At 38.9% G+C, this 16,535-nt stretch overlaps 2 protein-coding genes across 2 annotated transcripts in view; one reads left to right on the top strand and one right to left on the bottom strand.

Moving 5' to 3' along the window:
* Window positions 1-4,208: 4,208 nt before the first annotated feature.
* Window positions 4,209-10,275, top strand: glrx (glutaredoxin (thioltransferase)). Its single transcript, XM_005918662.1, has 3 exons — window positions 4,209-4,547; window positions 5,839-5,971; window positions 9,888-10,275. The coding sequence occupies exons 1-2, from the start codon at window positions 4,341-4,343 to the stop codon at window positions 5,950-5,952; spliced, it is 321 nt and encodes a 106-aa protein (XP_005918724.1). The 5' UTR covers window positions 4,209-4,340; the 3' UTR covers window positions 5,953-5,971; window positions 9,888-10,275.
* Window positions 6,842-16,535, bottom strand: part of rhobtb3 (Rho related BTB domain containing 3) — a 31,852-nt gene continuing 22,158 nt past the window's right edge. The window contains exons 11-13 of the mRNA XM_014332512.2: window positions 12,160-12,326; window positions 11,909-12,005; window positions 6,842-10,029 (exon numbers count right to left, since the gene is read on the bottom strand). Of these exons, the coding sequence (XP_014187998.1) occupies window positions 9,911-10,029; window positions 11,909-12,005; window positions 12,160-12,326 (383 nt within the window). The 3' untranslated portion in view covers window positions 6,842-9,910. The remainder of the gene's footprint in view (window positions 10,030-11,908; window positions 12,006-12,159; window positions 12,327-16,535) is intronic.

The raw sequence follows: 16,535 nt of genomic DNA, 5'->3' as shown, positions 1-16,535 counted from the left end.
AGTGATCGAGAGAGGAAGGGATGTAAAGTCTGGAAGGAGTGTTACAAATTGTGAGTGTAGTTGTATGGATGTGTATTATGTTGAATGAAAGGAAAAATAGAAATGTGGAGAAGAAATGAAGAAATCTAGAAAACAAACAAAAAAAAGCTGCTATAGTGTTTAAAACCGGCCAGGAACACTCAGGATCGACCTGGCTGGAGTAAGAGTACCTGATCCTACCTGAAGAAAGAAGGAAGATCCTTATTTGGTTCTTCTCTAGACCCTGCAAAGGACTACCCCCCCCCCCCCCCTCCTCCCAACCTCTCAACCTCTCGAGCTTTATCCAGCGGCAAACAGGTTTTTTTTGTTTTGTTTTTTTGTTTTTAAAGGTTTGAAAGGAAGCAAAATGTTATCATCCACCAGTGGACTTCTCTGTATTATGATGTCAGTGCGTTTGATTCTCAGTTGGAGCTCCACACAGCAATGAAAGGTGTGAGTTGGAGCATTTCTTTTTCAACATGGATACAGATTTGGATGAATGGCTTCTATGAAATTATTTCAATGAGGGAAATTTTATTTACTAAGTTGTTTTAGAATGTTTGCCAAAAAATGTAATTGCCTTTTGTTTCTTTGGTCATGCTTCCATGGAGTCAAATTTCTGATTGGGGCTAATGTTGAGAAGTCATTGATTATGCGATGTCTCTCTTTCACTGAAATAAAACTTCCTTAAATGTAGGGATGTAAAAGAGGAACTTTGTCATTGTGCTGTTGACGTGTGAAATATTTCACAGACAAGAGTCTGTACTTTGTTTTGGGGGGGCACTGTTTATTTTCATTTCCCACAAAAATGAATATTGTTCTGTCCTGTTTTTCATTATATGTGATTGTGGCATTCTGTCAGATAGTCAGTCTCTGCAGTAGACTGGCTCTTTGGGTTGGTTGTCAGAATCAATTTAGGTTTATAGCAAACTCTCCTTAACTTTTTATTTTGGACAGATAATTAGCACTTGTATCTACAAGGTGTCACAACAACAGAAAAATGTCCATCCCGCTGTGGGGGAAAGGGCTGGTATTTGTACTGTTTTTCCTGGTTGTGATAATTTCCCAGAATTAAGAGCTACAAAGGGCTACTTCACATAACTTCCAAAGATGTTTATTTTTTGGGGGGGGGGAATTAGCTGTAAGAGCTAATTCAGAATATAATGAACAAACAGTATATGAATCAGTGTGGAGGGGTTTAGTAAGGAATACCGAGGAAGTTTTAGATTTCCCAGCAATGTTTAAACAAGAAGCCACAAGTCCATTATGAAAGAAATCTGATTCTGCCCATCTGAAAATGTACAAGACATTTCAATAAAAATCAACACAGTTTTACCTGAAAGATGTTTCGCTTCCTTTTTTAAAAAAAATTTTTTTTCCCCTTTTAATCACAAAATAGTTATTATTAAATCGTGTTGGGATTGTTTTTTGTTTTTTACAAAGGCTTGTATGCAAAAGACAATTAAAAGTAGAAAGATGTATAGTACAAAGACTTAAGAGTGGGTTAGTAATTAAAAGGTACTTAAATATAACTTTTTCTAATGGCATCAGAGAGTGGCTTCATAGGAATGAGATCCAAGCTAGCTGGCAGTAATCCAGTGTTTCAAAATTCAATTTCAATGAGAGGTACAACTAATGTTAAAATATCCTGTGACCTGTCACACGTATTTTAATATAAGATTGGTTTTCAGAAACGAAATAACGGTTATATGAGCAGATGCCTACTACTAATGTCTGCAAGCAATGAACACAAGGTAGAACATGAGTTATCTGATACTAGTGTCCTGGTTACTGAGTGGGTCCAGAAAGGGATCATATTTTATTTGTGATATTCTAATCTAAAAAAATATATAAATACTGAATTTCCCAGAGGAACCCACCCGAGGGATTAATAAAGTTTCGTCTAATCTATTTTGTGTGACTAACATTCAGATGGTGCATTTCTGTTCACTTGATGACAGGGCAGATAAATGCCAACACCTGGGGGTGATGACCCTCAGGAGGTAGAGCAGGTCATCCACTAACTGGAAGGTTGATGGTTTGATCCCTTGCTGCTCCAGACTGTATGTCTCTTTGAACAAGATACTTGCTTACCAAGTTGCTTACCAGTTTAAATGTTACAAAGGTGTAGAAAGAAATTGCCTGGGTATGTTGTGTAAAGCACTTTGAGTACTCCAGTATAGCAGAAAAGTGATATATAGCAAGCGCTCATCTTCCAATTCTTTCATTTTTCAGCTTCACCTCATTAACATTTTATACAGTGTTGCAACAGCTTCATGCACAGAAGACAGACACACAAACACCTGCTGAAGTCCTCAAAACTGCTTTTGTGGTTAAAGTGTGTCTAGCAGCACATTTTGCCACGATCATACCCACAAAGAGACAGACAAGCTCACAGGGTGTAAACAATACCAGCCTCGGTGATGCAGCTGGTAATAACAGAGCTTAGATGGACTGGTGTATGCAAAAATACCCACAACTGTAAAACAGTTATGGGTACTTATGGGCACACACACAAAAAACCCAATAAAAATGTGCAAGATATAATCATGAAACTTTATAACAGAGTAGTTGAGATCAAAATGATGGTTGAGTCTGACCCACAAACACGGAGTAAGGGGCATCATTTATTCTTTTTAATCTGTAGCATGCATCCTGTGACTCACTGTGAGAGGCAGCTTGATCTGATGTTTGAGTATGTTTTAAGATGTGTGGCGTGAGAACTTGTATTCTTCACACCTTCAGTTTCAGTTCTTGGAAACAAAAATGCAAACACTCATATATGTTCCACCCTCATCTAAATGCAAAAAAAAAAAAAAAATCAGGCTACCTGTTCGGATATAACATCCCTTGTTTAACAAAGATTCATGTGGTCCCCGGAGTCTCTCATATGCCTGGAAGCTTTCCCTGCACCAGACAAGGAAACAGCTGCATACATAATATGCCTCCGGCCTCCATGTAGCTTGTCCCTGTGGCTTGGGGAAGAAAACCGGTGAGACTCAATTAAATCAGTGACAGATGCCGTTCTGAATTCCAAAATATCACTTTGGTTCTTATTTCTTATTATACTGCTCTCACTATGACAATTCAGCATTCACATGTTCCTACCCTTTATGATGTCTCAAATTTATCCCAGTGGCTTTGCTGACGAAGCATTGCCACAGGCTGAGAAGACATAATCCACAGAGAAGCCAGAAAAGAATAGACTTGGATGTAACCCCTCTGTAATCACCAACGCTGGTGATAACAAACTGGTTATTGCAACATGATTTTTTTAAATTTTATTTTAAGTATTTGAAATAACATGAATTTTTAATCTAACTGTATAACTGATGTACATAACAAGTTACTTTACATCACTGACTATAAGTTTTTATGCTGTCAGCTGTATTTGAAACACTCATTTGGTAAGTGAGACTTGGGGGAAGAGCCCTAAAAAAATTCCTACAACTTGAACTTGGTGCTTCTATGAATTGCTGCAGCTGTCTGTGGGTGCCCATGCTCTAACGCAGTCTGCATGTAGATAGTATAAAACATTCAATTCAGTTTTATTTATATAGTGTCGAATCACAACAACATTCGTCTCAAGGTGTTTTATACTGTATGGTAAAGACCCTACAGTAACAATCAAATGCTCCCTGTGAGTAAGCACTTGGCAACAGCGGAAAGGAAAAACTCCCTTTTAACAAGAAGAAACCTCAGGCACAACCAGGATCAGGGAGGGACAGTCTCCTGTTGCAGCTGGTTGGCAGTGAGAGGAGGAAGACGCACTGTGGAAGAGAGCCAGAGATGAAAATCGCTGTTCCTATGTCAATAGCAGCAGCGATGTCATCTATTGGTTTGTGGCGTCCGATTATGAAACCTCAGGGAGGACACTGGATGCTTACAGGATAAATGGGCACACCTGCATTCAGTACAGTCTGAAACTACAAACTCCAGCGGAGTCGCCCCCTGCTGCCCGTTAAACATAATGCAGGTTTAAGATACTTCTGAACTGGCTCTACTTTTTTCAGACACACAAGCAACGTGCATCTTACGTTGTCTACTGGTCTGCAGTAGTGTTTAGATTTGTGTCAGATGACCAACAACCACTTCCCTACTCAGTGGTTTTACTCTTGTGGCTGTTCGTGCCCAATCTGTGCGCTGTCTCTTTAAGAAGGAGGGCGTGACTTGGAATGATTGACTTAACCAATGACTGTTGAAAACAAAGAGATCACATTTCTTCTTCTGCATCGAAAAAATTAATCTGGAAAGAAAAAAAAAAGGAAAGGAAAGAAGTAGGGAACTCCTCACCTCCTCGTCACTTTACCAAGAAACTTAAAATGGCGCAGCAGTTTGTCCAGGCGAAAATTAAAGGCGACAAAGTGGTGGTGTTTCTGAAACCCACCTGTCCTTACTGTACCATGGCTCAAGAGGTTTTGGAGAAATACAAGTTCAAGCCGGGACATTATGAGTGCGTTGATATAAGCAACCACAGCGAAATGGACAGTATGCAGGACTACTTCCTGGAACTTACTGGAGCCCGTACGGTAAGCTTACAGCCTCTCCGTCTCAAGCAGGGCGAGAGCTTTACTTTAATACACACACACATAAATTCAGTGTTAATATCGTTGTATCTTCAGGGCACTGACACAAAATTTAAAGAACACTTCTACGTATTTGAGGGAAATGAAATGTAAGCATCGTGGCCTTAAAGCATCCGATATTAAATGGAAAATAAAGCAGATACAGATTTTCCATATAGGATTAAAGTAGATAAAATGTCCAGTGAGTGCAGGAAATGTTCCTCAGCGATTTTGGTCCATTTTGAAATGATGACATTACACAGTAGCTGACATGACATGGCACATTTTTTCTGCTGGAAGCAGCCAACAGATGATGGTACATTGTGGTCATTTAGAGACTCTTCAGACCAGGCAACGTTTTTCCAAACATCTGTTTTGGGCTGTCAGGCTTGTAGCCTCATTTTCCTGTCAGGAGTGACCAAGTGTGCTCTTCTGCTGCTGCAGCCTGCCTGCTTTCAAGGTTCAACATGTTGTGCGTTAAGAGATGCATACTTCTAACAAGTTACTGTTACCTTCCTACTAGTCACTGAATATTTTCTCTTTTTCAAACCATTTTTTATAAACCCTACAGATGGTTGTTCAGGAAAATCCCAGTAGATCAGACCCCAAGTAAGAATGCCCATTTGATAATCTGGAAATCACCATTATTACATGAATCACAATTTCAAGAAGGAACTTCACCTCCTGATTATGACATTCTTCAAATCCAACACACGCCAGCTACTACAGTTTTTTGTCCTTAAAGTATTATTTTGATTTGATTTGATTTGATATACCTTTATTATTTGGATCTGTTCTGCTTTTTTATTATCTCTGTGTTTGTTTATGCAAAAAGCAAATGTACTGTGGTAGAAGTAACTACTCGAGAAGTGTTCTAGCATATGATTGGTGGCAGTAACACGAGGGAGTATGTAATGAGACAAACAGGAGAAAGAAGTCTGGGGTTGGGTCCCTTCGGGGAAGTTCTGACTGTCACAAGCTTCATAGTCACCCGACTTCACCCCCATCTCTCACTTAAACTGAGAAAATCAAGCGTTTGTAACATGAGAGAAGCTCCCTGTGCTGATTTTGATTGTGACGAGATAAAATGCGTTATCAGATTTTGCTGCTCATGCATGCTGCCTTTGATGCAGAAGCCGTGGCAGACCAACAGTACCACAGATATTCCGATATTCATGCACATGTTTCACAGATCACTGACCCTGTGCATGAAGCTGAAAGGGAATTTCTTCCTTTTTTTCTTGTATTGGTTCAGGTCCCACGTGTGTTCATCGGTGAGGAGTGCATCGGTGGTGGCAGTGATGTGGCGGCCCTCCAGAGGAGTGGCAAACTGGAGGGCAAGTTGAAATCCATTGGGGCCCTGCAGTGATTCACCTGAAGATCTCCAGGTATGGCATGGACTCTGAGAATGTAGCTTCCCTTCACCTTAAACTACAGCACACACCCTGTTACTAATGCTCGAAATAATAACAACCGCTTAGAAAGTGTAAGTTAGGAATACTCAAGGAAAATATTATTTAACAACAAAAAAAGTGGTGATGTTTACAAATCACATTTCGTATTATTAAAAAAATAATTTTATAAGTTATATAGTTTGTTTTACGTATTTTATAAAAGCTGTTACTGGATCTGCTGGAAACTGATGCCAGGAAGCTCCCAGCACACAGTTTCTGTGCTGATATTAATAACATTTGGCGTTTGGCGCTCTGCGGGAATATTTAGGATTCAAGAAATTTCACAAACTGACTTGTTACAGCAGTGGCCTCCTGTTACCACACTTGAATTCAGAGAGCTCTTTAGAGTAATCTATTCTTTCACAAATATAAAGGCAGACAGTACAGCTGGGTGATTTTATTTATTTATTTATTTATTTTTATTTTTTTGTATATACCTGTGGCCCATCAGGGTTTAGCTTGTCACTAGGTTTGGAAATTGGTATTAATAGGTACTAGCAAACCTGCACACGTCTTCGTTTAGCACTCAGTTGAACTCTCAAAATGTACAAATATATACGATTGTGGGATTTGTATAAAATATTTGTATACACCATACAGCTGTTTGCAATCACATCACTCTAATATTTATGCAACATTTCATTAAGATCGTTCCACTTATTCAGGAGGAAACATACGCTATGATCATTACAGTATGATTATTAAGAAATTATTAGTGTAGAATGCATAATTCCAGGGAAAGACAAAAAACAAACAAACATATAAGCAGTAACTTGCCAGTGAAGACAGCGATGGAGTCAGCGGTATGTTAAAACATGTCTTTATTTAAAGTCAGACGCCATGTATTCTACAGTCTGTACAGCACAGGCTCAGAGGAGCCATGTGTCTCCACACTAGGTGTGGATGCAGCACTGGGATACACTTTGTTTCACAGTCCACAGTTTCACCTGCTGTTTGCTGATTCGTATTAGTAGGGATGCACCACCAGGATTGTAACGTTCTGGGTTTTTGCCAATGTTTAAAATAACAATTTGGCTGATTTCTGATCCTAGTTAGTTTGATTTATTATTGTGATAGGACAAAAATAAATAAATAAGTGAACTGTTTCAGCGTCTTTCAGCCTTTCATCACACTATCTCGCAGTGAGCACAAATTCAGTCATACATATTTATGAAAGTGGATCCCAGAGATGATAACGGCAAACTCTTGCGAACGAAGACATTCGCCAATGTTATTGGTGAATGTCATCTATTTTGGCAATAGGCCGATGTATATCTACAAGGGGACTATCAATCAATAAATCGCTGCATTCCTGTTTATTAGCAGATCAAGATGTATTCGAGGATATTTACACACAGAATTTAGTGGAATTTGTGCAGCAGCTGGTTGACAGTGGGAGCTTGCTTGTACTATATACACAGAATTTCTGTTAATACTGCAGAAATAGAATATGAAAGCATTACACGCCGCTTCCTGATTGATTGTGATCCACAGATTAAAAAAAACCCATCTGCTAGCTGTCACTACTGATCGCTTTCACCCTCGCGTAGGTGAAGGTTTATTTAACAAATTGAGCCGTTATGTTCCATTTCCCCTTTTTTTTTTAAATCGAGTAAACAGCCGTGAAACATTAGACTGGAAAGTAGTGCCACCCTGTTCGTCTCGACTCCAAATGTTAAAAAAAACAAAAATCATGTCCACATACGGTATAGTTTACAAAAATAATTGAGCACCAATAAATCATAATCTCTTTATGATTAAAAAACATTTTAAATTTAAAAAAAAAAAAGATAAAAGAAATATTTCGTATTCACCCAGAGGCTTTGAGATTTTTACTGTACTAACTTATGTTCATAATACGGTGCTCTTTTTTTTTTTTCCTCCTTTTTTGTGACAGCGACAGGTCGTTATTTATTATTGCAAACAGAAAAGCATGTTTTCTCATTAACCCGCAAAGGAAAGCGTGTAAAAGTCCGCCTCAGTAGATTTTAAAAAGGAGTTTTGAAAGAAAAATGTTATTACTGTTGCTGATTTGGTTTACAGATATTAATTACAGGCTAGATGCTGTTTGATTTGAGGCTTACATTTGAAGCCTTTTCTCCATGATAGTGTAACTGCTTCATTTGACACCTATGTACTCTACTGTGTGGTTATAAAAATCAGTCTGGCTGCAAAACAGTTTATGAGGCTGTGTCATCGATGTGAAAGGATCGACTAAAGTGTTGTAATTAAACCTGTCCTGCTCATTTTCTTACACATGAAAATACATATGACGCTGCTAACAGCAGCAATTGTGGATGACTTGCATCGGGACCATTTGTTTACCCTAGAGTCAATAATTTATTATTTCAGTGCTGTTTAACTGACTCACTCAAAATACAACCTCACCCAGTTTCTTAAACCTGGGGAGAGGTGAAGCAGAGCCAAAGAAAGAATGATGTTTGGTGCAGATCTGGATTGTTTAAGATTAGGGCACTGGGAGGAATCTTTCATCTGTATTGTCAGGAAATTTTAGGATGTAATTTAGCGCAAAAGGTGACATGAAAACAGTAACAATAACCCCAGAGACTTTTTAAAAGGCTCTGGATTGAATGGAAAATAAATTAAATAAACACTGAGCTTTTGTTATAGAGATGTTGTACGCAAAGGTTAGCTTCCCTCCCTTCCCAGGTGTGTTTACTAAATTGCTGTGGCCAGTGAAAAGTGGAGTTATTGAGCAAATCTGCTGGAAGCTGACTTGGACACCGACAGTGAATGAACCAGAGTTTAATGACACACAAGTACTGAGTGAATGAGTGAAAAGGTAACTCGGATAGGCCATCTCTTGGTCATGTGACTGAACGGGAGACCCGTACTTCTGTCACATGACTTACTGGTGATAGCTAGCTCTCTGTTTAACATTATTCACACAAACTGAAAGTAACGAGTTGAACAGAATAAAATGAACGTTGCTGCAAAAAATAAAACAAAGTAATATTTCCCATGACTTTTTGTTAGATCTTAACAAAATCTTAAAGGGCTTTTCATTGGGCCAATCAGAAACTTCCCCCCAGGGGCATTAAAGAGACAGGAGCCATGAACAGAAAAAGGGGAGCGTTTCAGAAATGTGCTGCATGCTTTCATGTTGTGGAACAAGAAAGTATGTAAACCTATTCTTGAGGAGCCTCAAAATAAAACTGCGAGCCTGTAAATGAGCTATATACGGGCACTTTGAGAAACTGTTTTCACAAGTTCACAATCTTTAGATCAGATGGGATGCATCATGAGTGATCAAGGGTTTCATCTATGACAGAGAGGTCCTGCGTCAATCCTACAGAAGACACACAGAAGCTATTGAGTGTTGAGGAGATCTTCCTGTTTAATCAACCTGAAGTCACATTACCCGTTAATGTAGTTTGAAATAGTTTGCACATGATCCTGGTTGTTTTCCTGACAGATGTGTGGTCATTTGATATATCAGTAATTATACTGAAGCCATTTTGTGTCACTGGTCAATATTGAAATCCACAGCTTTGCACGCCATTAGAAATGCGATCTTTCACAGAGATTCGGCCAGTGGCCAGTCATATTAAAGTCTTATTGGGTTTTATGGATCAGTTTTTTTATTATTGCCCTCGAAGGAATAGTCATATTAGGATGCGCCAGTCAGTCCACTGAGGGAGGAGAGGCGTGTCGCAGCAGTTTAACAAGTCTTTCCTTTTCTTCCTCTGCATCGTTGTCTCTCGATCAGCCCTTCATGCAGCAGGATAAAAAGAAAAAAACATGTCTTCTGTCAGTTTTCCCACACGTCGATGTGCACTGGAATCCTTTCTTTTCTTTTGTCATTGTCTTCCTTTGCTCTTCCCCACAGATGGTTTTGGCGTCCAGGTTTGGTCACATGACAAGGCAGCGGGACTTGCGGAGTTTGCGGCGTCGCTGCTGGTACTCGCTGAGCTCTTGCAGGTAGCCTCTGGACGGCCATCGTAGCCTCTCCACCTGCTCGCGCTCCTCATCTGGACACATATAAACGCAATCACATGTTAGACTAATTTGTACTCTACTGGATGTTTTTGTTCTTAAAATGTTAGAGGAAGATTTATCATACTTGACCAATACTCAGACACATATGGAATATGAACTTGTTGGGCTTTTGTTTTTGTAATCTTGCTGTTGCCCTGTAATATCCGTCCAATGGCCTTTAAGGAGGCTGATATTTGTATGACCTATGATGACAATAAAAAAGTGGGATTGCTACACCATTTTGCTGTTGATGTTGTCTTTATCTACTTTGATGTGGTCAGTAATATGCACAAACATTAAGTATTAAATATAATATAAGGGTAAAGTTATAGTACTAAACCTAGTATGAGGAGTCACTATTTAAAGGTCTGACAGGTCACAATCTAATTTACAAACACGGTGCTTTATGATGCTGTATGGGAGGTTTCCACAGGTTTCCAGGACCATGCTTGATTCTCCAATTAAAAAAAAAAAAATAAGTTAATGATTTTAATTTTATTATCTAAAAACAAGTGGATGTTCAGTGTGGTTCAATTTCAATTCACACATAACTGATGAGCACTTTGATTATACCTCATGTAGTTTTAGACTGAGCCCTGACTCAAAAAACAACAACAATTATTATTTTGCAGGGACTATGTTATCTGAGGAAATACTTGTCTGTGAAGGTTCTCAGTCATCCAGACGTTTCACCTCTCATCCGATTAGCTTCTCGGATGAGAGGTGAAACGTCTTCAAGCAACTTAAAGAAGTCCAGACGCTTTTCTTTGCAAGCTCCTTTGACTGAGGAAATACTTGTGTTATTTCTTTTTCTGTCTTTCACTTTTTTTCTTTTCTGTTATATTTCATAACGTTAAGTGTACAGGCTAATTATCCCGAATGTACAGATCACCTGTAATCCTTTTCTTCTCTTTTTGTTTATATGTATAAAGGAAAACCATTGTTTAAAAAGGATAGGTCTATATACATTACATGTATGCAAATGATGTGTATATGTATATATTTCAGTGTGATTATTTATAGTAAAGCAGTTTCTCTTTTTAATCAGTAGATTGTTGTTGAGTTAGGACACATTAATTGCACTGCAGGGCAGCATGTGACGATTAAAAGCTACACTTTAGGTATTAGAAGTAGCACGTGGTCAAAGTAGCCATTAATTTCGCTTGAATCTCTCTATTTATAATTATTTCCCCTCATCTATGTTCTTACCATGTTAATTATACTTTGTTGTTGAGCCACAGATTTACAGTTGTTGGCCCTCCTGCATTTCTTCCCCACTAAAGCGAGCAACAGTTTCCTATGACTGTAAGGGCTTGTTATTATATATTTTTTTAAAATAAAAGAACAGGGGGCTTCATACTAGTTGTTTCTGGTACTAATGTCGACAGTGCAGATGCTAACATGTTGGTTAATTTGACATGTTTTGCTGCATCTATTTGTAGTTTCTTTTTTCTCTTTTAAGCTCCACCTTTTCACTTTTGTTTGTCCATCTTTACCACTTCTTCCACATTAAACTCTGTCCCTGGCCCATCCCTTACGTCACACAGAGAAGATAAGGGATGGGCCAGGTGTGTTAAGAGATTTTATTGGTCAATGCAAATAAGTGAATGGGTTATTGTGCAGTGGCTGGTCAAGCTGGCCTGTAGTCTGTATAATTATATCGACAAGGAAAAAGGAGAAATCCCAGAGACAGGGCGGGACTGTCTCTGGGTGGGACTGTCCCGCCCTGTCTCTGGGGGGGGGGCACCTTCACTTTATTTCAAAGCACTTAATCACAGGGTAGTTTCAACACTGTAAAGGCTGCTCCCTTATTCGCAGGTGATACCTGTAATAGTGTTTAGAACAGTTATCCCTTTAAAATTGCACACTGACCTGAGAGCTCCAGGAAGTCAGGTTTATGACTGAAGATTAGGTAGTTGTTGGCAATGAAGTGGAGGAGCCAGATATAGAGCTGCTCTGCATTGTGGCACTGGAAATCAATAGAGACACTATATGAAATGCAGGTCTTCTCCTAAATGAAATTGTATGAGCATCTGCTAGAGATGGAGCCTAAGGCAGCTGCTGATTAACAGACTATGTTTCAACAAGAAAATATTGCACTGGATACTTTGATACTCACTCACCTTTGCCCTGCGGAGTAGTCGAACTACACTGATGCCTGTTGATGCCAGCTCTCTACTGGGCATGCTCTGAAGGTAAGCACATACGCAGACCTCACACAGATGCTGCAGTCGTTTCACTTGGTACATCTCGGCACAAACCAGCACAGCCATGGCCTGAAGCACACTGGCTGGACACACAAACACACAGCACTGTCTGATATGCTGCTTACTAGGGCAAAGAAAAAAAATCAATACAGCATAGCATTGCAATATTTTGCATGGCATTAAAATATTGATATCCATTTTCTTCCGCTTATCCAATTCAGGGTTGCAGGGGGCTGGAGCTTATCCCATTTGCCTCAGGGTGAGAAATATCAATACATGGGCACCAAATATTGATATATTATTATATAAATTAAAATACTCTGAATAGTATGAACAAAAGGGCTCATCTTATGCACCACCATCCTGAGAAAACTTAGATCAGACTGGTTTAACTGAAAAACCATCCAACAAGGGACACACTTAGCTTGACAAAGCTACCTCCTAATTAAGAGCAAGGTAATGGCTCAGTCACTTAAAATTAGGACAGCGACGTCCTAGCATCGACAAAATTGATTGTATTGAATTCACATACCAGCTGTAACTTGCAGTTACTAAATTGTTGTCGAGAGCCTGAGGTTGTTGCACACTCACAACTACTTTTGATCACAAGGTGATTTCTTGACAGGAAACAACCTTTCTGCAAACAGTCACAGTCTGACTTGGAGTGACTGGAGTCACTCTCAGAGAGACTGTGGAAAGCTTGCAAATATTTTCTGTGTAATTTATAAACAGAGACCGATTACCAACATGTTGCCATCAGTCTGAATAAGTTGTCATCATTGAGCACAACCCAACTCTTGTCTTAGCAGGCTGCGAGCTGGTTGTATTCTGGTTATCTTCTTATAGAACAGGAAGTCTGACGAGTGCAAATTTAATAGTTTAATGTGAATATCTGTCTGTATAGACAGCAAGAAATATGTGACATTTTTACAGTTAACTGCTGTATTATTAGAAACAGATTGCATGTATCAATCACAGGCTGATACCAGATTGATTGCAGACTGACTCAGTCTCATAGCAACATTTATGGCAGGTTTTAGTGGCAGTGTTTGTTTGCTTGGCAATCTCATTTTGCAGAAAAAAACTGAAGTGAGATAACTTTTAACTTTGAGGACAGATTTTGTAGCTGGAAACGGGTGAGAAGTCGCAATGTGTTTTACTGCACTAATCAATAAATCATAAAATGTTAGGTATCACACTGATATATTGTCAAAATATAGTATTGTGGGGTGTCTGGTGATTCCCACCACTACTAGTTATTGTATACATTAAATACTGTGAAAGCATTATACGTATATTAAACCAATGTAAATCCGACTTTGTTCTAGATGTATGCAATAGCTGGACATATTCTCCCTGAAGCTGAAATGTTTTCTTATCCTTCCTGTTCCAAAAATCATTCAGGTAAAGCACCACAATGAGCTTAAATCAATCAAACACTGTCACAATAAAACCGATTTGGGTCTATTTTACACACAATTAGAATCTGAAGAGCAGATTTCTAACACATAAGTGCTATCAGTCCAAACCACTTCCAGCAGAATTTAAACTCAACATTATTTGACATGGTTTGGTTTGCATTTGCACAGCACAGACAGGAGTGATACGGTTGAATGCTCAGCTGCTCCCAAAACAGTAAAACTGCACACAGCTCAAAAATGATCACTCAGCTCTGCTGTTTCTGTCATTTCTCTCAAAGCATTTTAGGATCTTTCATAAGACTGATTTCATTTTAAAGACCACACTTTTGTTTTAGTTCTACAGATGGATTTCATTCACATCCATGCAAATACTTGTTGCACATATAGATCTGATTTTTTTTTTTAAATCAACTGTCATTCCAACTGGTTTTTTTTTTTACCTTTAATTGTGAACACAGTGTAGAAACAGAGTAGACAAAGGATTGCATGTGAAAACTCCTCTGACATGAGTTTGTTCTCATTGTTTTGCAATGTGCAAATGTTAGCCAAGCACTGGCAAAGTGATTTTTTTTTTTTCCTGTTTATCATCACATTTATTTAACCAAAAATGTGTCTTTTAGGATGAGCTTGAGGCGGCCACTGCAGCGCGTCTGGGCTTGGGGGTGGTGGCAAAGTGATTAAAAAAGCTTAGACACATACAGTCGATGGATCGGACAATCTGAAACCTGTTCCCCTCCCTTTTTTGTTGAGCTCTTAGCACGTAAGCCACATTTCTGAGAAGTATGCGGCTGTCCTACCTGCCGAGCTGTACACAAGGTTGGCGACTAGCTGGATTAAAGAGTCAAATTATTTTAAGGGTCGGCCATAGGTGCACATGTAGATCCTCAAAATAATGAGAAAGTTGCTTTGTGACTGCTGCATGTATAAAGAGATGACTGCAAAAACCGGAGGGGGCTACAACAAAGAGAGTAATAAATAATCATAATGGGAAATTTTAAAGGCAAAATATCGACAAATAATTAAATGAAGCTCTTTAATCACAACCCAAGAATACAAACAAATGTGTATTAATTCAGAACTTGTTTAACATCCTTAAAACCCATTATATACTCGCTCCAGCTTGCCATTTTTGTATTGGTGCAACACAGACTGCACCACAGTGTACACATTTCATCATCAGATATTAACATCAAATCTCAGCCGGTTGTGAATTTAAATAAAGCTCCTTAGTCAAATCACTTAATGCTCAAATAAATAATTACCCATCGCTCTTTTTGTGCTGTCAAATTACATGCTTGCATGCAGCAAGCACGAAACAAGCGGTGTCGATCTTTTTCTGTAATGTCAAAATGTCAAATTAAATTACCCCTGATGCAAACAGATTCCCGCCGTTTATGTCAAACACCACCTTCAGCATCCTTCACTCACTCGTGAGCGCTGATCCTCCGCGTGCGTCCCTGACAGGACGCAGCTGAGCAGCAGCAAAACAAGAGGGTTTGTTCTATGTCACTGCACAATCACCCAAATGAACATTAACACAGCATCCCTCATATGTACAGTATACATTGTTTAACACAGGGAAATACTCTGATGGTTCTTTACTTTTGATTTCACACCCTTCTTCTTTCTTTCTTTTTTTTTTTTGTTGTTGCTGCTACTGGTGGAATTACCTTGATTTGACCTTGAGTGCCGAGCTCTTACATAACACTACAGCGGCTGCAGCCTCTGAAGCAGTTTCATGTCTTTAATTTCCTGTTCCCATGACTCAACCTGGAGCTGTATCTCTGGAAAAAGCTTGCTTATCATACCCTGATCTAAGCTGGATCATAAGGACTGCTTGTTGAATTTTTTTCATCATTTCATTTATTTTTTTTAACCAAAAGATCTCACGCCACAGAATAATGGGATTGTGAGCTGCAGAGAGCTTGTTATTCAAAGCTGATTATTCTGAAGTTTTGCATTGTCTATTCAGCAGCTTTGTTATATAATGCTACAAAGGAGGGTGACAGTCAGTGTTGCAGTAAATCACTCTGCAACTATACATTAAAGTGACCATTTTTATACTTCTAATCAATGAACGTAGCACGTTGTTCTTTCTCAATTTGTATTCATAAGGTCCAGATTAGATACAAGCTGCTTTAGAGACCCCAGCAAACACACTTATTCACAGCTGCACCGACTGATCTTTTAACATTAGGGGGCAGAAAAACTCATAAATAAGAAGAATAAAACACAAGTTACAAAATGTTTTAACTGACCCAGAAGCTGAGAGTTGCAAACATGGAGCAGAGCCAGCCTGAATATCACATAAATATGGTGACGAAGGCATTTTAGAATTTGAATAAAAATGTATGAGTGTTTATTCATATCTTATTCCAAAAGGTTTATATACAATCTGTTCAAACAAAAGAAGAAGAAGAAGCAGCAAAAAGTCCAATATTTAAGATAAAGTTTTTATAATGATAGGGAGTAAGTTCTAAAAATACTGCTTAATGCAGCATTAATGTTGTAGAAGTGCCTCCAGTGTGTTTTATTTCTATTCTTTCCTAAAGCTCACCACCGTCACCAGAGAGAATTACCAGCACTAATTACTTTGAAGACATAACACACAGCGTGTCACATAGCGACAGGAAAACAAAAACAAGACGTCTGGGGCCGTGATTTGGCACCATTAAAAGCAGTGATGCCAAGAGTTGATTTTGTCATCAGTAAATCTAATTTAATTTTAAGCTCAACGCTGGTTTCAGAGCACCTCCTGAGAACAACACTGGCAGGATGTGGCAGTCACACAGATGGTTGATGGGACTTGTCATCTGCACTTTAGTTTTGGTTTGTGTTGAGCAAGCCGAGCCCAGAAGAGAAGCTGACATA

The sequence above is a fragment of the Haplochromis burtoni genome, unplaced genomic scaffold (assembly GCF_018398535.1).
Source record: "Haplochromis burtoni strain Fernald_Lab_line unplaced genomic scaffold, NCSU_Asbu1 Contig_32, whole genome shotgun sequence".
NCBI classification, from domain to species: Eukaryota; Metazoa; Chordata; class Actinopteri; order Cichliformes; family Cichlidae; genus Haplochromis; species Haplochromis burtoni.
The sequence above is the reverse complement of the archived record's forward strand: the minus strand, read 5'-3'. Positions and strand labels throughout refer to the sequence as shown.